The sequence below is a fragment of the Cucurbita pepo genome, chromosome 8 (genome assembly GCF_057944985.1).
Source record: "Cucurbita pepo subsp. pepo isolate OVF chromosome 8, ASM5794498v1, whole genome shotgun sequence".
Lineage (NCBI taxonomy): Eukaryota > Viridiplantae > Streptophyta > Magnoliopsida > Cucurbitales > Cucurbitaceae > Cucurbita > Cucurbita pepo.
Window position 1 is genome coordinate 8,723,569 of NC_141805.1, and position 21,376 is coordinate 8,744,944.

Here is a 21,376-nt window from a genome sequence, read left to right on the forward strand (position 1 = left end):
GTTGGGTTGGTTTGGGTTATGAAATTTTTCGGGTTGGGTTGGGTTACCAATCCAACCAACCCGAACTTTTGGGTTGGGTCAAAAAATCCCCCAACCCAACCCGACCATGTACACCCCTACCTTTGGGGAAGCTCAAAGCCATGAGATCAAGGTGGACAGTGTCATGCCATTGTGAAGGGTTGTGTTCATCTAACATGAGCTACATTATGGAGAAGTGGCAAAGAATCCACGATTGGTGTCAAATGGATCTTTAAACTTCTATATTAATCGGGATTCTTGCTTACATCATTTAAAGTGAAAAACAATATGGTTAAATCATGATTGGATTTAGAGTCGGACTTGTGTAACAAAAGAATCGTTCCTTTCCATTTTCTTTCTTTCTTTTGTACTAGCAATGCTCTGAACTAATTTTCTTGCACGACAATTTAATTTACAGTATCGGTGGTTTTCCTGCTATGAAGACACCTAATACACGAGAATTAAGTGAGTACTTCTTAAGACTTTCAAAAGCGTACTAACATACTTGATCTTACTCAAAATTATCTCCTTTATAAAGTAACCTTGAAGAGTTTGCATCGATCGGTCAAGTTGGAGATGAATCCACGAATATAAGGCTGATATGAAAACTCTAACCAATTCGGATCTAAATTGTCTTTGTTTATCAACGTTTTGGACTGCTTCTTGTCCCTATAGGTTCATGGTAGGAAGCAACACAACATTGGAGAAGAACTCGAGTGTAGATGCATACATGATGAAGAATAAAATGGTAAAGTGACACTTGTGATAAAATATTCATGTATCCGATGTTTGATGTTGTTATATAGGAGCGATTAGAAGTTCACTAACTAACCCTTAGTTCCGAACTCAACACGGTCGTCAAGGGTCCGGATAACATAATATAAGGGACTACATTTTATGTGTACTTTATAGGTCAACCATTCTTTAATCGTGATTTTGTTTGGATGAGAGCGAGATTAAGGGTCACAACCTCTTTTATACTGCTTGAGTACGACTTTCATGACTTTGCTTTGGGCTTTTGTTCTATTGACCCCTTAGAGGAGCCTCCTTTTGGAGTCATTTGTTCTATTGACATGGCTAAGTTTAGGGCATGACTCTGATACCGTGTTAGATGAACACGATTCTCCACAATGGTATGATATTGTCCACTTTGAGCATAAGCTCTCGTTGCTCTGCTTTGGGGAATTGTATTTCTTGATTATAAACCCATGATCATTTCCTAAATTAACCGATGTGGGACTTTTCTTTTCATCCAACAGACAATTGAATCCTTTTAAAAAAATCTGAAAATAGTGTTCATAATGGTATGATAAGAACTATAAATTGGAATACGAGAGGGGGAATACTAGAACACCTAAACAAGAACTCTTATAGCCGTAAGAATGAATCATAAGACCCAACCAATCAATTACGACCAAAGAAAGAGAACTCACGGTTTCCACTCCATGACCCTATGTTGAGCGTAAGTGACTAAGTAAACTTATAGTCCTCCAACTTAGGAACGAATTCCTAAATATGTCTAAGACATCAAATGAACGAACGAACCAATGTCATAAGACTTAACAAAGAATTAAAAACTACCGGTAAACTACTTACTAAGTATTTTCATACTCATCCACGATACTTCAACTCATATTTCAAATGAAGGTTAGACAGAATGATCGGGCAAATGTGTGCATGAGCTATAAGATTATAGACGTCAGATTAGATAGTTGTTTTACATTTGTTATTTTCAGTAATTTTGACTGATGTTTTACTAAGATTCTTTTAAATGCACACACGTCTTTATCGATTTAAATTTACATATATTTTCATATATCTTATATTAGTAAGTGATAGTCAGTAGCTTAAATCTCTTAAAAAAACAAGTCATTATAGAAAGATCAATATTACCTTATTAATCAAATATTTCAGATAAAAAGTTGGTTTGAAATTCAAATAATAATTCTAAACATAAATTTAAACTAGAATTACAAATAAATTTAGCATAAACGATTATATTACAACATTTTTTTAAATATTTTATTTACAAAGACAACATACATGACTTTACATAGAAATTTAGCGTATTACTGCATTTTTTCAAATATTTTTTTACAAATATAACATACATGAGTTTACATAAAAATTTAATATATTACTGCATTTTTTTTAAATATTATTTTACAAATAAAAAAATATATATTTTATTTACTTTTCTCAAGAATTGAATTAGAATTTAAAACTAAAAAGTTAGTTATTTTTTTAAACAAATTTCAGACAACTGTACTTGGCTCGAAAAATGTATATTCCTCATGAACGCAAGATACCACGTGTCGTGTTCTCTTTGGCGCACACTTTTAATTTTAATTATTATTATTTTACTTCAACGAAAAGAAAGCCGAGCTCGATTGCAGCTATTATACCGAAACACAAATTTATAATTACAATTTTACCACAAAAAATAAATAAATAAATAAATAAATACAATAAATAAATAAATAAATACAATAAATAAATAAAGAAAAAAAAGGGTACGAATGCTCTCTTGCTTCTCTTTATCTCTCTCTCTCTCTCTTTCTGTTGTTGTTCGTCTTCATCTCACTCTTCTGACATCATATCTCACCGTCGATTTGCCGGAACCCTAATTTCCATAATCGGAGAACCCAAAGCTCTTTGTCTTTTCTCTTATCAGCCTATTGGATTTCTCGCTGAATGCCGTTTGGGTTTTCTTTTTCTATTTTCGTTTGAGGAGTTAGTGCTGCGACTGCTTGTACTAGGTTGGTTGCTGCGGTCGAGACCGACTCAAGCGTAGGGTTTTTGTTTGAAGCAGTAGATGACTGTAAGACAAGTGAATAGCTGAGATCAAACGGGTTGGTTTTCATCACCGGATGGAGGGAGGTAGCGTCTCTAGACTTACTTCTTCTGGTACTGTTCATTTCCTTTTTTTTTTTCAAAAAATTATTTTGGCTTGTTGATTACATGTGTTTTTTTTGGTTGCGATTATTTAGGGCGAGTGTGCCTCTTAGTCTGCTTTGAAACGATGAGCTGTAAGGCTGGATTTATGAATAAAGTTATTGAGGATTTTCTTTAAAGTTGTCCCGAGATCAGTTTTCATTAATTTTTAGCACTTTGGTGTGGTTTTTGATACATGCCAAATGCCAATGTCGTGGAATGTTGGATTCGTGTCTCGCAGCTATGTGAGTATGGGGATTTAGGAGAGTTTCTCATACTAATTATTCCAGTCAGAAACCGTTCTCTGAGAGTATATGGCCAATAGTATGTGTACTTAGTAGGGTAACCTCGTCCCATGTGTTGCATCGATGAACTAGTTTCTAGAATGGGTACCTACTAGTTTTTGTAGATTCTATTGCTGGAGATTTGAGCTGTGTAAATAATAATTGGAAATGTAGACGCCTAGTCTTCCTACTTCTTACAAGGTCTCATGGATCAAGGAAGGGTAGAAACCTCTCTGAACAGAATTAGAAGTAGAAAAATGTACAGCCTTTTTGTATGGAAAATTTGTGCTAGTCTACTTGAACGATATTCCAACCAACGAGAAAGATAAATCAACACAGCTACTGTACATTAGTGGAATTTTATATATCTGAAGAACAAGTTGAATAAAAAACTTTATATCTATGTACATTCTGCTTTGGCGAACTCCTATTTTTAACATTCTTTGTATTGATAAATAACACAATGGTACTAAATGGTATGCAAGGAGGGGCAAGATTTAATTGAAAGGACTTACAATCTCATTTCATCATGAATTGATATTTGAAATTGACGTGTTGTTGCCTGCATATAGAACATGGATATATTTAAACGACGATGTCCACAAGTCTCATGGGCTTCTCGCACTTGTCATATTTTAATCCACAGCAGTACTTTTATCCTTTTTCCTCCTGTGCATGCTAGTTTTGCACGCTGCATAGTCCACTTTAAACAAGTTGTATATGTTACTGCAAAAGAACCACCAAAGCCAGCATAAATCAGCTTGCACCGGTTAAATACATGACGAATTATGTTTTGAAGAGGCTTGGTGGTGAGCTATGTTGAAAAGTTATTGACCATACCTAGGCCTAAATCCTATGTGTTTGTCATTTTCTTCTTCCTCTCTTTTTTGTTGGTAATTAAGGCTTCTTTGGTTTTTGATTCATACATATGTTTTCGATATAAAGAAAGCAAGAGGAAGCAAGATTTTGTTCACTTGCAGTTGGTTCATAATTTCATGGTCATGTTTGGTCATGAGGTTTAAAATACCATGCAAACAGAAAAAAAGAAAAAGAAAAAAGAAAAAAGAAAAAAGAAAAAAGAAATCCGCGTGCTTCAAAGTAATGTGGTTAATATATCTTTTCTTATCCTCTCCCAACTTACAATGTTCCTTCAAATTTCAATGTATAAAAAATGTTTAAAAGTATTTTTTATTCTAATTCCTCTTATGTTAACAGTAATCATTCAACTCGTCAATCTATGTAGTTTAATAGATGATATCCAAGCTATTTTTACATAATTGTCAATTATTGTAAAAATAAACTTTATGATGAAGGTGTGCTGAATTTTTCGAACTTCTAGCAATTTCATGAGTTTGTAAAATTATGAAATTATTAGAAGTTTAAAAAATCATTCAGTGGTTGCTGATTTGTCTCAGCCCATGTCTTCTTCCTTCGCCTTTATTGGGGTTTCTGTGTGAATTGTTCGACGACCTTCTTTCTTTGCTTTGGAAGTTGGAAGTTTTATTGTATTTCTCGTAGAAGGGATACTCATAATTGGAATCCTATTCCTTTAAAGGGCTTTTGTATAAATCCATTTTTCCTTGTCTAGTTAGTCTTTCTGCCCTAGGTGGTTCCATCTTTCCCTTGTTGTGAAAGGTGAAAATCGCAAGGAAGGTTTAAGTTTTTTATTTGGAAGGTCCTCCATGGACAAATTAGCACCTTATGGTGTTGAAGAGAGTGCCCAACTTGATGGCTCATTGTGCTGTATCCTTTGTAGGAGGGCCGTTGAGGATCTTGATCATATTCTTTGGTGGCGTGATTTTGCTTACTAGTCTAGAATTGGTGAGGTTTGGAGTGAGAGGAACAATAGAATTGTTAGAGAGTTTGAGAGATTTTTGAGTGAGGTTTTGTCTTTTGGTTCTATATTTCTTGCGAGCTTCTGCGGTGAAGCCTTTTTGTAATTTTACATTAGGTTTTATTTTACAGGATTGGAGGTAGTTTGCTTCCTTTCTTGTGGGCTCTCTTCCTGTATGTCCTTGTGTCCTTTTGTTTTCTCAATCAAAGTTTGGTTATATATATATATATAAAAAAAAAGAATTTGTATAGTTATTTTTATAACAAACGTTGGTGATCAGAGGTGCTTGATCTATTCTATTCTCTCAGTCTCTCTCTCACCATCTCTCATTTCTTTCATCTTTCTTGGTGTCAATTAAATTTACTCTTGCGAGTTTTTATGGATTACAGTAGTAGCTATGTGGAAAACAAGTCTTCCTTCATTAGGTGTGTTCTATTTGTTGTCTCTCTTTTCTACCTTTTCTTCTTGCTGTAAAGAAAACTCAATCTTGTGAGTTTTCATTGATTATAATAGTTGCAAGGGTGAAAACAGATCTTTCTTCATTTGGGTAGTCAATGTCTCGCCAGGTTTCTTGATGAAGTTTGCTGAGCAGAAAAAACAGAGCTTTGTTTCATATTAGAGTGTAATGGGAGCACATTCTATGGTTGGAACAAATATGGATGGATCTTTCTTCATTATTCTTAGATCGGTAAATATTTAAGAAAGAAATTTATGTTTGTATGGAAAGAATATCAAATCAATTTATATGATTTATGGAAATCTCTTCTCTTTCTAATGAAGGTGTCAAAGATGTACTATGGTTATAGCAAGGTTAACAAGGGTGGGTGGAGTGCGTTTTGGGAGCTGTTGGGAGATTTCAAGAGGAAATTGGACGAGTAGGAAGTGTTGGAATGGCAGCATTTGGGTAGAATTGTTTCTGATTTAAGGGGTTAGAGAAGCCATCTTTTGTACAAATCGTGAAAGGAAGTTTGATTAAAAATGCTGGTGAAAGGTGGAAAATTTGGTGCTGGAATGGCAAAATTTGGGTGGAAATGTTTCTGGTCTTGGCAGCAAGAGTAGAAATCTTTTGTACGAATCATGAAAGGAAATTTAATTAAAAATGGTGGTGGAGGGGGAAAAAATTAGGAAGGAATGAAGGAAGGAAAATTTCATGGAAAGGAGGATAATGTTACTTGGGTAAAACTTAGCTTTAAAGGATGGAATATCTATACCTGGAGGATTCTGAGTTTAGAAGGAAAAGACCGAGGGGGAGTTGAAGTTGAAGAAAAAAGAATTACCTGTGAAGAGGAAAATCGAGTTAGGTTAAACTGATTAGGAATGAATCATGGTTAGAATAAAACTTTGTCATATGAATCATAGTTACAATAAAACTTCATCTCTTCGTTGCAAGTTTGTGAAAAAGGTGTGGGATTCTTTTGAGTAGATTTTTTTGAATATTCCAAATACGCTAGAGGGATATTGGTTGAAGCTCTGTCCAGTTGTTGGCTGAAAGATAAAGCTAAGGTGCTTTGGGCAAGTGTCTCAAAGGCAATCCTTTGGCTGACTTGGAAAGAAAGTAATGCTAGAGTTTTTACAGATAAGTCAATCTCTTTTGATCCTTTTTGTGATCTTGTACAGTTCACGGCTTACAGTTCGAGTGCCTTACACAATTCTTCCTGTAATTTTTCCTTTTACACTATGAACTGAGTGGAGTGCTTTAGGTAGGTCCTTCTTTTGGGAAGGGAAGCCTTGTCTCCCTTTGTCCTTTAGGCTGTTTTTTGGGTGCCTTGGTGTTTTGAATGTTTGTTCAGTTTCTTATATATATAAAAAAAGACATTTCATTTCTGTGATGGTTAAACAAGTCCAAACACAAGATGAATGACTTCTAATATAATATACGTTGCATGATCCCTGTATTTTACTTGGTTTGAAGATTTTTAAGAGCAGTATAAGGATTTTGAAAGTTCCCAATTTCTTAAGACGAATTTATTCTAAATGTGGATATAAATATTCGTATCATAACTACCTTTTCTAACCATTGTTTTTCCCAATCATTTCTAAAGCAGAGATAAACCCATGGATTATGATGACAATGACTTTCAAAGCCAGAATCTTCATTTAGCTGGTGAAGGAAGTGCCAAATTTCCTCCTGTTCTTCGGCAATATGCTCTCCCAAAGTTTGATTTTGACGACCCCCTTCAGGGGCATGTAAGATTTGATAGTTTGGTTGAAGCTGAGGTGTTCTTGGGTATTGAGACTAACGAAGATAATCAGTGGATTGAAGATTATTCTCGTGGAAGTAGTGGGATAGGGATTAGTTCTTGTGCAGCAGAATCTTGTTCTATATTGAGACGGAAAAATGTTTGGTCGGAGGCCACTTCCTCTGAATCTGTTGAAATGTTATTGAAATCTGTTGGGCAGGAAGATATCAATCTCGCACCAACGGTTACTGGGAAGTCAAATGCTTGTGAGAAATTGGACTACCTAACAAACCCAATGGACCCTACTTTAAAAGATGACGGTAGTAGTTTTTCTGAAGTAGGCGATGTACAGCCTACGCTACTACCAGATATCAGTCTTGAGGAATTGCATGTTAATGAGGACATAAGAGGGGAGCAACAACAGCCTCAAATGGACGACCCTACTGAATTTCAAGGGATTCAAACTGTTGATGGAAGTTTGGATGAGGATGATCCCGGTGTTTCCCATGAACTTGATGACATTCCAGCAAGTGAGGGAAGTCCAGTTATTGAAGAAAACAGTAAGCTAACATGTCCAAGTACGCCTGGTACTTTTGCTGCCATATCATTGGAAGATAAAGGGCAAGATGATTTTACCGCTTCAGGAAAGCATATAAATAATTTGGTTACTTTCACGCAAGCAGGCAGTGGAAAGTTGAGCAATCAGAATATTGAACAGCAAATAAAAGATTTATGCAAGAATCCTGTTAGTACACATATTGAAAATATTGAACAAGATTCACATGATTTTAGTAAAGAAGACCACCCTCTTTTATCACCTACAGTTGCAGTAGAAAGATTGATTGTGGATTCTACTACTGCGAATTTTCAGTCCCATGCAAGTATGACCTTGAAGGGAGATTGTGAGTTCCATTCAGGTAGTGGAGAGTTTACATCTGGAGTTCCTGCTGAAACTAACAATCTTGATGATAAGGTCTTGTGTAACAATTTGGAGATCGGGAATCCGTCCGAAGAAAACATGCATGAGGTATTACCTACAGTTGTTGAAGGCGATGCTAGAACGGAGGCTTGTGCAGGTGAGGGGGAAAACATTGATGCTGAAGTTTGTGCCTTTCAAGGGCCTAAAGTTCATTCAGTTGGGCAGATGGCTAATACACAGGAAATACTTATTGAAGAGCAGCAATGTTTTCCCTTGGACATCGAGATACAGAATAGTAAGTCTGAGTCTTCTGCATCTGCCATAGATGAAAGTAATTCCTCTAAGGTCGACAAAAGCATCAGTGGTCATATCAGAGATATTCCTGATAATTTTTCAAAGGAAACACAAGTTATTGTTAGTTCTAGAGATGTTTGTGAGTGCACTCTTCCCTCAGACAACTTTCCTACCACGGGGGCTGAATCAACACACTTATGCGAGGAAAATAAACCGTGCCAGCCAGTTGATAGCCATGCTGAACATGCTTCTGTCAGTGACATGGAAGAAAGGCGGTTATCTTCTGATTCTATTAGTGTGAATGACAAGACTACTGAGTCTCCTGTCACAGATAAGAGAATTGTATCCCCGTCTTTTCAACAGAGTGGTGTCGAAAGTGAGACGATAGATACAAAATTGGAGTCCAGTGTTAATGCTGGTGAGGAATCAGGTATGTGATCTTCATACGTAATTTTTGTGCATGTTTGATGTCAGATAGCTATACTTCACTTTTGTTCATGGAGAAGTTTATTGTAACTCATTTAGAGAGTTTTTCCATTTTTGGTAAATTTCATACATGAATGAAATTGTTTCTTATTAAAAAAAAAAAAGTTATATATGCAGCATATTTGAGCCATTTACTTTTTTTTTTTTTCTCCTTCCTATAGTTGCAGTGTCAGTTTCTACCTCTGACCACACATCTGAGGCAGTATGTGCTATATCAGTTTCTGGCTTAGAGGATGCCAATGTGAGACCATGTGGCATATTACAGGGCGACTCCTTACCCTTAGTTGAAGCTTTGACAGACAGAAAAGATGCTGATGACAAAGAGTATCTATTGCAACCTAATGTAGTGGAGTTTACTCAACCAGATAGAAAAGAAGAAAGTGTTGTGATACTTCCTGCTGAAGGAAGTTCTCTGTTGGATACTTCTCAACCTGTGGCGGAGTTTCATCCTCTTTCTCAAGCTGACAAATCTGCTTGTGTTACTGCTGGCCAGGGATTAGATGAAAGTGTTGATCAATCTATTTCAAAGAATTTGAATACAGATGGCTGCAACACAGAGAGCCAACCTATTCCTCAAGTAGACGTTGCCAATAATCTTATCCAGGACTGCGGACAGGAAATGGACATTGATCCAGCTTTTGTGAAGACAACTGCAAAAGCATGTGATAGTGGTGTTAAAAAGTCAGGTGCGTCTCTTTGGATTTGCGAGTTAGTTTAAAGGTTTTAAGTGTCTGTGAAATTAAATTATTAGTTTTCTTTATTACTAACTGAAGTGAATTTAATATTCTTTACTTTTTTTTCTAGCAAAGTCTTCTAGATTTCTTTAAGTAGAAGTAATTTCTTGAAAATCTAATATTGATTAACTTGTAACTGGAATATACTTAACTTCAGTCTAATAAGTAATAGTTAACAAGTGTCCTAGTCGAGTTAGGTTTATTTTTCTTTAAGGACTATCACTTTTCCTAGTGTTTAGCAGAGTTCCCTATGTGTTAAGACTTGTGGACTCTGGTCTGAAACCCTAGACGGATTCCTATGGTGCTGTATTGCATTCTACAGCTTTATTTTGGCTAGTTTTCCCTATCTTGTTTTTCTTTGTAGATGGTACCCAGAATCTGAATTTTAGATACCAATTGCCACAATATAAAAAATCAAAGATAAGAGAGACGTGTACACAAAATGTTATCATGTGCCTTTGCATAGTGCATCGTGTGTTGTGTCACAATCGCACTCTTGTGGCAGCGGGAGAGCGATTGTGAAGCACTTGTTCTAACCTAGCAAATAAGTCAGCCGTGTGAAGGTTGGATTTTGTGGACAATCTTGACACAAGTCTCAGGTCACGTTTGAGAGAAATGTTTTAGAAAACATGAGTAAAGAAATGCGTTAAAAAACAATTTGAAAGAAAGCCATGTTATAGGCTAAAAGCGAATAAGCAATGACCACAACTTTGATAGTATCTAACTCAGGTAGAAAGAATTGACAACTAGTCATATCCTTCTATAGTACATTTTGGCTAGTGTAGACACGATTTTGGTAAACGGTCATACACCCTCGTATTGACACAACATGAATATTAAAGACCTAACTATACATGAAAGAAAGTTAAGGGAGTTTGGAACAGGCATGCGACCATGGACAAAACGTCTTGGACAAGCATGATCGGAGAATCCGACACACGGCCACAGGCAACATGCCTTGGATAAGCATGACACGTTGAATGCACTTACTGTGCATGTTGCTTGCCCCACGACACATGTTTGTTGTGTGGTGGTCTTTCTCCTCACGGCATCTGGCGTCTAGGTGGTGTGCATGAGTTTGTGGACGGCTGAAACACCGACGCCCCATCACGACTATGTGTATCTCTTGAGCTTCGTTCCCTTGTTGGGTGGCCTCAGTTACCTTTCATTGATGGTGTGTTCGCAAGTTCCCGATTTCCATCTCTCTTGAGGTTCCTCTATACAAGGCCCAACATTGTAAAGGATACAAGGGCTTAATCAGTCGGCAAGGGTTGGTCACCCTCCATCCCCCAATGTGTGCGCATTGCACTTTGGAGCTGCCAACATGTGTTATCGACTTTACTGGCTCCATGTATCATTTGTCAATCCCCCTTGATTTACATGGTCTGACCTATTCCCATCGTCATAGTGTTACTTTGGGACCTTCGAGAAAGGATCTGATAGATAATTACATTCCAATGATTCTCTTGCCTGCACACCGATGGTTTCAATTCTCTTGTAGAACACTGCTAATTACTAATGCGATTGAAAAAAATATGAAAATGTGTTATATTGCCAGTTGTTTTCTGATTTTTCTTCTGTTTAGAGTCCTTCAAACCATGACATTTTTTTTTTTTTTTAAACATTGTTGGTTTTGATCACTTAACTTGCACAATTATTTCAGTGTATCTTTTCCATGTTTTTAACGACCAAGTTGTTAAATGATTTCTTAGAATTTTTTTGCTACATGACTACTCATCTTTAACTCCATTGCCAGGAGAAACATTTGATACTTATCAGGAAGATCAGGAAAATACTAAAGTTTTATCGGAATCTGTGGGAAAAAATTGTCAGAAAGCTATTGCAGTGAACACCGACAGTGAGTAACCAAATTATCTAACTTCTAGATAAATGCATTTGAAACAATATGTTATGATAAATTATTTGATTTTATTGGTTCTTGAAGTTTAAATCTTTTAGTTTTGTGGTAAATTTTCTGTTTCAGCTAGCAGCTTCTTCTCGTGGTTGGTTTTGTGAAACTCCTTTAGCATTATAGACCTTCAGCCGATGAAGGGTGTGTTTGACATACCTTCTAGTTTAAGTGCTTCTTAAAATACTTTTAATAAATTTGTTTTTATATCTTAAATTTTTTAGAAAGTGCTTTAAATATGTTTGATTGTACTCCATTGAGAAGTGTTTCTACTTATTTAAAAAAAATTATTTTACTACATATCTTGAAGATTTTTCAGTCAGTCATTTTTTTTTTGGATAATTTATCTTTCCAAGTGATTGTTCAAGAAGAGATAAATTTTTTCTTTTTTAATGCCTTTTACTTGTTAAGATTTTTTTTTTTAATTTTTTTTTTTAATTTTTTTTTATTAAACCCTTTTGATCACCTAAAATCATTTGAACCACCTAAAAGCCTCCGCACGGGTTGAGGGTGGGCTCCTTTTGAATGTTGTAATCAACCAAAGTCCAACCATCCTCCAATTGTTTCCAGCAAAGATTAGTCTCTGTTGATCGGGAGGTATTCCTTCTTTGTCTTGAATCTTCAGTTTCACATTGTCGATTGTGTCCAAGCTTTCAACCTCTAATGTGATCGCCGTCCCCTTCGACGTCTTCACAAAATCTGATCCCACCGCGCAGTTGATGCACCAAATGCAAAGTTGATTCCTTTTGGATGTTGTAATATGCTTGAGTTCTGCCATCTTCAATTGGCTTATACCCATGAAGATTAATTGCTGTTGGTCAGGTGGGATGCCTTCCTTGTCTTGCATCTTGGCTTTCACATTTTCGATCGCGTCTAGCTTTCTACTTCCAGGGTGATCATCTTGCTTGTCAATGTCTTCATGAATCTGGATTCCACTGAGTAGTCAGAACACAAGTTGCAATGCTGCCCCTTTTTCCTGGCTACTTATCTCCTTGGGAATGACTTTCTGCTATTTCTCCTCATTTTCCTCTCAAAATCAAGCCCCCCAATCTTCTTCTCTCATCAAAATACAGCTACTCCATCCTTATAATCCTCCAAATGAATTTGAGGTGCTAGAGTGACAGCTTTTCATTAGTTGTTTTGGGTTGAATGTAACAAAAGCGTGAAATCAATTAATGAGTTATTTTTCCTCGTACTACATCAAGTACACTTTGCTCCTAGAAATGTTTCAACCTACAAGTTTACTGGTAAACTATTTCCATGGATACTGTAACACCAAATTAGCATAATGTTGTTTTTTCTTAGCTTTCAATTACTTAGATGGAACAATCAAAGCTCTTCAAATATATATTCAATTATAACCAAAGATTTAGGGAGATTTAATCATAAAAGCACTAGAATAGCATAAAAGACTTGCTAGAGTTATTAGATGTTTTGTTCTTTTTTCATTTTTTTTAAATATTTCCATTTAGTAGTGTTATCATAGTGATTCCTTTCACCTTTTCTTTTAATGATGGAGCCTCCAAAAGAAAACAAATACAACCAAACCAATAGTCAGCATCTCTTGTTTTCTTATCCGTGCATTTTAATATGTAACTAGACTTGGATCGGAATTCAGTATTGAACCTTCTACTCTGCTTATTCTGTTCATCGCTTTTATCATTTTGTACAGATTGTTGATTGCTTCTGGTAAATGCTCTGTTGACATGAATTTCGTTTTGCATGGAAAAGAATTTGCATGCGGCAGGCTACATTCTGAGCAAATGTAGGAAAAGAAATAAGGGCATTTAGTCTTTCCTCTAGATGAAGTAAAATTGAATGATATGTTCTTGTTTTTGTGCTGTGGTACTGGAAATGCCGTTAAAACTTGTATATAATTTCCAAATTTCTTTAAACTTGAATTTTCTCTCACTACTCGGTTGCAGATGCTGCTGGCTTAAAGGAAGGTTCATTATGTTCAGCTACTTTTCCTCAACCTCATGAACAGACGACTGTGATGGAGAGTGATAATTGTACTGATACTGATAAACATCCTAATTTACCTGATGTTGTCAAAACTACTGTGGCTTCTTGTGATCCAGATGAAAAGGAGTCAAATAATGGGCCATTAAGTAAGAATGTTGAAGCTCCAGAGGCCAATGGTACGGTGGTTGGCAATGCATCGTCTGGTTCCCAGTTGCCCAAAGGAAACGGTGCCTCCGAAAGTGAGACAGTTCTTACCTTTGTGTCCAGTTCATCGGTAGATCTGCCAAAAAATTATTCTGATATTGCAGTTGCACCAGCAGCCAATGCTTCTTTGGTGATTCTTTTCCTTCATGTCATGGATGCCATTAGATCTTTTCCCCCTTCATAACAACTTTTTGTTCACAGGATAATATATACATTTTTTCTGTTCACATTTCTGTTTTCACATTGTGGATTATTTTTATCGAAGGTTGTGGCGGGACCTCAATCATCTTCTGGCCTATCCAAATTGGACGTCAAGAATGCTCAGGAAATTTCGCATGGGAGCCCTCAGGTGTCTGAGGTAAAAGTTGCACGTGGTCGTTCCAAGGGCACTTCTGAGCGTAAAAATAGGCGTGCTTCTGCCAAAGGATCAGGGAAAGAGTCATCTGCAAAGGGCAGTCACATGAAGAAATCAGAGAAACTAGAGCAATCTAAAAGTACGCCCATGCACAATCCTGGAATTTTCCAGCTTGCACAGTCTAATGAGATACAACATCATGGGCATGTGGAGTCCAGTGGTGCTAAACCATTTGTCTTTATTGGTGCTTCAGCTTCCAGCATTCCAGACTTGAACAATTCTTTGAAGAATTCTGCTTCCCCATCTCAAATGTTTCTACAGCCTTTCACAGACTTGCAGCAAGTTCAATTGCGCGCTCAGATTTTTGTTTATGGAGCTTTGATGTGAGTTCTTAATTTATTTTTCTTACTTAAAACAACCCAATAAAATTATAATTTTCTCTCAGTTTCCTGTATATGTTTTAGAGAAGTTCGTGTCAGAACTGAAAGCCATTGTAATTGTTCACCATTCGTTACTGTTGAAAAACGTTTTAAGAGATTGAAGTCTTGTCCTATTAAAAAAAGAGGCAGACAGAAAAAAAGGCACTTCATCCTTTTAAATAAACACAGAAAATTTCTCATACAGTTCGTTTAATTGAGCTTCTTTCTACTATGTAATTTTTATGGATTTAATCGTTGCTGCAGTCAAGGTACAGCACCAGATGAGGCATACATGCTGGCTGCATTTGGAGGACATGGTAAAATTTTCCCCTATCATTGATTTGGTTCACTATATGGATGTCGGTTTTTCTTTATTTATGTGATTCTTAAATTCAGATGGTAGAACAAACCTTTGGGAGAATGCCTGGCGTATGTGTGTGGACAGGCTTCATGGAAAAAAAACTCAGCCTATTAACCCAGAGACACCTTTGCAATCACAATCCGGTACTTTGTGAGGCATTTTATACTTTTCTAGGCTTATTTGTCTCTCTGAATTTAAAATTTTGCTCTGTAGGTAGGAGTACTGAGAAAGGAAATAAACAAAGTACACTACAAAGTAAAGCTGTATCTCCTCCAGTCAGTCGAGTTAGCAGTAAGAATACTTCAACGGTGTTAAATCCTATTATCCCTCTTTCCTCACCACTCTGGAATATTTCCACACCTTCAAGTACTTTGCAACCTAGTATTATGCCTCGAAGTCCAGTCATAGACTATCAGCAAGCACTTTCTCCATTGCATCCGTATCAGACTCCTCCTGTCAGGAACTTCATTGGTCATAATCTGTCATGGTTTTCTCAGACCCCATTCCATAGTACCTGGGTTGCTACTCAGACATCGACACCTGACTCTGGTGCACAGTTTTCTGGTTTGCCAAATACTGAGCCAGTTCTCTTAACGCCATTGAAGGAATCATCTATGCCACAATCCTCCACCGTGAAGCCCTCTGGTTCAATGGTTCACGGTGGAACTACTTGTAATGCATTAACTGGGGCCTCCCCCCTGCTCGAGTTAAAAAAGGTGTCAGTAACCACCGGGCAAAATTTGACTGAATCAAAAACGAGAAAAAGAAAGAAGATTACAGTTTCTGAGGATCCGGGCCTTATAACTATGCAGGTTCAACCACATTTAAAACCAGTTTCAGCTGTGGTTACAACTACAATTTCTACTCTTGCAACATCTCCATCTGTCTACCTTAAGGCACCTTCTGAGAATTTGATTTTATCTGCATCTTCATTGTGTCCACCTACTCACCCAAAGAACGCCGGTCAAGATTTGAGAGGGAAAACTATGTTTTCGGAGGAAACACTTGGCAAGGTTGCGGAGGCTAAGCAAGTGGCTGAGGATGCTGCACTGTTTGCATCTGAAGCTGTTAAACACAGTGCAGAATTGTGGAGTCAATTGGACAGACAGAAAAATTCAGAATTAGTATCAGCTGTTGAAGCTAAACTAGCTTCTGCAGCTGTTGCAATAGCAGCAGCTGCTTCCGTCGCAAAGGCTGCAGCTGCTGCTGCCAATGTGGCATTAAATGCTGCACGTCAAGCAAAATTGATGGCTGATCAGGCGTTGACTTCATCTAGCCATGAAGTTTCTTGTCACAGCAATGAAGTTCCTGTTCATGGAAGTGCTGTTGGTGTAGGGAAGGCCACTCCAGCGTCCATCTTGAGGGGTGAAGATGGAGGAAATAGTTCCAGTTCTATTATTGTTGCTGCTAGGGAGGCAGCTAGAAAGAGGGTTGAAGCTGCATCAGCTGCTTCTAAGCATGCTGAAAATGTGGATGCCATTGTCAAAGCTGCCGAGCTGGCAGCAGCTGCGGTGTCACAAGCTGGAAAGTTAGTTGCCATGAGCGATCCTCTTCCCTTGGGCAAGTTAGTAGAAGCTGGTCCAGAGGGTTATTGGAAAGTCCCTCAAGTTTCATCTGAGATGGTTATGAGATCTGATGATGTTAATGGAGGATATTCCAATTCAGCAATTAAGCATCCTAGAGAGGGACTGTCAGGTAAGAATGAAATTCAGGCAAGTGTCAATGTCACTTCACTTATTCCTGGAGACATATCTATGGGTTCTGTTGAGAATCATCCCAGATTGGTCGAAGGTATCCCAAGTTCTGTACCACCTCGTGAAAATGATCTGAGAGGGGACAAGGACCAAAATGCTTCTGGCCTGACAAAAACCATTGGTGTTGTTCCAGAATCTGAGGTTGGAGAAAGATCCTCCCAGAACGAGTGTGAAAAGCCCAAGGATTTAAGACAAAGTAGCATCAAGGAAGGTTCCCATGTCGAGGTATGAGATTGTTATATTTAATTTTTTAAAGTCTCATCATTGTTGATATTTATTCTTTCTTCTTCTTTTGAGTTTGCTGAAGCTATGAGTAGAAGTTCCAATGTGGAATTTAAATGCTAAGAAGTATGCACCTGTATTTACTAATCATTTATTGATGTTTTCTGACTCTTGATTTTGTACTAACTAGATTGGTTATGAATTAGGTTTTTAAGGATGGAAATGGATTAAAAGCTTCTTGGTTCACAGCCAATGTGCTGAGTGTGAAGGAAGGGAAAGCTTATGTGTCCTACACTGAACTTCAACCTGAACAAGGTAATGACTAGCGAAGCATCAAATGTAAGCTGATGATCTTATGATTTTGTAATTTGAGATTGACCAAGGCACATTATTTGATTCTTGCTTGCAAGAGAAGATGTAGTTAAAACTATTTTATCATTTTCTTGTCCATAAATTATTTTGACAAGTTCATGAGAGTATATTGGGCTCTTAAGAAACTGAGAGTATATTGAGGTTTAGAAACATGTACAGTTCTTGACTTCTCTTTGCTGACTGTTCACTTTCTTGATTTGTACAGGGTCAGGTCAACTAAAGGAGTGGGTTGCTCTTGATGGTCAAGGGGGTATGGCACCAAGGATACGAATTTCTCGTCCTATGACTAGCTTGCCAAGTGAAGGAACGAGGAAGAGACGCCGAGCAGTTGCAGGGGACTACATCTGGTCAGTTGGAGACAAAGTTGATGCTTGGATGCAGAATAGGTGTTGTTTTCTCTCTGTGCTTCCTCATTTCTTTATTGCAAATAGTTTTAATTACGCAACATAGTATACGGTGAGAAGGGGGTGGATACACTCCTGTCCAAAGTCACTGAGAATCATACAGATCCCCGACATACCTATCTTATCTTTGGAAAACCCCTCATATTCTTGGAGCCAAGTTTCCTTAAGATAGTGCAAATGTCATTTCAAAGAACAGTATCTTTAATGATGACTGCACAATACTTTCTGGATAAACTCCAAAAGCTTGAAAGCAAGTAATTATGAAAATGATTTCATCACATTCATAGAGAGAGTATAGAACTACGAGATTCCAGTACTTACCTCTTTTATCTGAGTTTCTAATTTGGGAGTTTATCATAAGAGCACTGACCGTCCCAAAACATAGGGAGAACCTTACATTCCTGTGGATACTTGATTTTTCAAGTCCTTATGCATAAGGATTGGTTAAGAGCCATCATGCAAGTAATTTTTTGTTATCTTGTCACGTCTAATACAAATGAGGCTTGCGTCTCTAAATAGGTTAGAGACTAAGTAATTACAAAATTACGCTGTTATAAGGGCTAGCTGCTTTGAGTAGTTTCAACAGCTACACTGTTAAAAGATATAGATTTTGTGCGTGGGTACCATTTATATCACCCCATGTTCAATCTGTAATCTGCTGTTTGTTTATATTTTTCCAGCTGGCATGAAGGAGTGGTTGCTGAGAAGGACGCAAAAGATGAAACGACATATACTGTCTGCTTTCCAGGCATGTCACTATGATTCAGAGTTTAATTGACCTTTTTCTATGAAGATTGTGCTCTCTCTTTTTCTTTTTTCTTGTAAATTAACCATCATTTGGTTCTTGCAGCTCGAGGTGAAACGTCCACTATCAAAGTTTGGAATCTCCGGCCTACTCTCATATGGAAAGATGGGGAATGGCTTGAGTTATCCGGCTCATATGTAAATGACTATTCTCATGAGGTTCTTACCTTACTTATGATTGTTTGACCCTGATTCTAAATTTTTAATCTGTCGAAATATGCTGAGTTGCAATTGCATTCAGACTGTTATGCCTCAGGAAAAGCGCATGAAGTTGGGCAGTCCAGCTGCAGAGGTTAAAAGGAAGGATAAAATGCCTACGATTGTGGAGGATGTAGAATCAGTGAAGCCAGCGGACTCAAGTTTGCCTTCGCTAGCAGCAAATGAAAAAATATTTAATGTTGGTAGACATACTCAAACTGAGAACAAGTCTAATCCATTAAAAACTGGTCGGACTGGTATGCAAAAGGGGACATCAAGAGTGGTTATTGGTGTTCCCAGGCCTGGAAAAAAGAGAAAATTTATGGAAGTGAGCAAACATTATGATGCGGGTGCTCGAACTACTGAAGCAAATGATTCCGCTAAGTTGGCCAAGAATTTGATGCCGCAAGGATCTACCTCCAAAGGATCAAAAAGAACTTCAAAATATGAAACGAAGGAAAAACATGCAAATGACGCCAAGCCCATGGGTGTCAAGTCCGGAAAGCAGCCAAGTTTGTCAGGTAAGACTAATTCACAGAATAAAGCCCTTTTGGCAAATGTTTCTGCTGATGTTTATCCTTCGGCAACAGAGGAAGCAGTTATCACCAAGGATCCTGGAAGCCAGAATGAGGGTGCTTCAGGGAAGAACGACCAAATGGATGTTCCTTCTTTTTGTAGCATTGAAGAAGCACCAGAGGGCTCGGTCTTATTTCCTCCAGCACATGCTCCCAAGAAAGCATCCTCATTTCACTCGAAGCCTGAACGAGCAAATAAAGGAAAACTTGCTCCTGCAGCTGCGAAATTGGCAAAAATCGAGGAAGAGAAGGTTTTCATTGGGGATTCTAACAAACCAAATTCTAATGTTATTGAGCCACGTAGATCCAACCGCCGAATTCAGCCGACCTCAAGAGTAAGTCTTTGATACAAGAACCTTAATCAATAAGTTTGTGCCTGTGCATTCTGTTTTCCCTTGAGCCTAACGTTGAAAGGAGTCTCTCTCTCTCTCTCTCTTTCTGTTTTATTTTTTTCACTTGTTTCATTTATTCATTTTGTATTTTACGTACGGTGTACCCTCATATATGTTTTGTAACGTGCGTGTGCATTCTGAATCTCGGTGTTTGCAGTTATTAGAGGGACTGCAAAGCTCATTGACAATTTCAAAAATTCCTTTTATTTCACACGATAAAGGTCAAAGAAGCCAGAGCAGGAATGCATCTAGAGGTAAGAACTGATGTGCCAAATTCACTTCAGAATTTTGCCTCAAATTTACGTTACATCATGATGAAAATGTATTTCTTGATTGTGGCAGGGAATAAAATCTAAGGGGGGTCTCTAGCGAACTTGGTTCTAGGCCCAGGAAATGTCCTCTGCCGATAATTAATGTGACTTTAACAGTAGTTTTATATTGTTGTATTTAATATATAGATAAATGTAGGAAAGGAAACTCTTGCTTCCTTAGTTATACTCCTGCAAGTTTAGCTTTAGTTGTTCATATTTATTGAAGTTACCTCACATTTGTGCTCTCTCAAAGCTCCTCTACCATAACAGGATGTATATTGAAACTCTCCTTGTAGGTTGGTCTTGGAATTCAAAAGGTAGTTTGGCTATCCATTCATGTCCTCTTCCACCACCCCCTTGATCTATAATAATATCACATTAGTCTTGTGTGATTTCAGAATCAAAGCATCGACTCCGCTTCGTTCCCGCGGAGTTAAATACAGACTTGGTGCTTTTAGATTGTTACTGTTTTCCCAGTACACTAGCAGAAGGTGGTCAGAAGGTTCAGGTACTGCCCATAATTTGTTCACTGAACAATATATAGAACAGTAAAGTTTTCCATAGATCAGTAGGAATCTTTTCCTTTCTTTTCTTTTCTTTTCTTTTTTTGTTTTTGCTTATATTATGTATTTTCTTCCCCACTCCAGATGTATTGAAAATGTAAATGTTGGTTTGGCTTCATAAAATAGTGCTGTGACTGCGGGTAGCGTTGGTAATGGCATTTGAATGTGGCTGTTGTTCTGAAACCTGAGAAAACTATACTCATACTCTCTGAACCACAGAATTTTTTTGGTTCTACATGGGCAGACCTTTAAAGGGGCGTTTGGTCCTTAAATAATACAAGGGCGTACCAAAAAACAATTCAGAACAAAATCATTCTAAAATATTTATTAAGAAGGGACTCCAAATTCAAATGATTCACAAGGAGGCATTAAATGTAATCCACCTCCTGAGAAGAATTTTTAAACTTTGGTGTATTTCTTAAGGGCATGTTTGGATCGCTCAAACAAAAAAACGTGATGAAAAGTGACTTCCAAAATCTTTTTATTATCAAGTATGTCTTAAATCGAACGTAAAAGGTAAAGTAGATTTATAGCAAAGTGGGACAAATGGAGGAGTGAACGAGGGGCTATTGCAAGCAAGCTAGAGCACCCTGGAGAGTCCTCTCAATGTTGGTTTTCCTTTTTTTTATTACTTTTTATTTTGATTGCTTATCTTAATAAATAAACAAACAAGCAAAATTCACAAAATTTATTTTAGAAAATTGAATATTTGTTCTTGGGTTAATGATGAATCCAAAAACATGCGTTTTTTTTATTAAAAAAAAAAAAAAAAAAAAAAAAAAAAAAAAAAAAAAACATCAAATTGTCAAATTCCAGGCTTTTCAAAAGGGATGTGTTGTAGTAACTGGCTGGAATTAAGAGTCATGAAAGCAATGTTTAACGAGA

General features: G+C 37.3%; 1 protein-coding gene across 11 annotated transcripts; it reads left to right on the top strand.

Annotated features, from left to right (window-relative positions):
* The first annotated feature begins 2,531 nt into the window (after positions 1–2,531).
* Positions 2,532–20,674, top strand: G2484-1 (protein). 11 transcript variants are annotated; one of them, XM_087125960.1, is made up of 17 exons: positions 2,532–2,925; positions 7,113–8,893; positions 9,111–9,635; positions 11,440–11,541; positions 13,512–13,891; positions 14,027–14,499; positions 14,800–14,852; positions 14,932–15,039; positions 15,110–16,875; positions 17,079–17,187; positions 17,450–17,630; positions 18,329–18,396; positions 18,499–18,611; positions 18,694–19,171; positions 19,241–19,560; positions 19,775–19,871; positions 19,960–20,674. In XM_087125960.1, exons 2-17 carry the CDS (start codon positions 7,126–7,128, stop codon positions 19,971–19,973), a joined length of 6,555 nt encoding a protein of 2,184 aa, XP_086982086.1. In that variant the 5' UTR covers positions 2,532–2,925; positions 7,113–7,125; the 3' UTR covers positions 19,974–20,674. The 11 variants fall into 11 exon arrangements, 10 of the variants coding, with proteins under 10 accessions (XP_086982086.1, XP_086982085.1, XP_086982087.1 ...); XM_087125959.1 differs by having other exon boundaries at positions 7,116–8,893; XM_087125961.1 differs by having other exon boundaries at positions 2,532–2,898.
* The last annotated feature ends 702 nt before the right edge of the window (positions 20,675–21,376 follow it).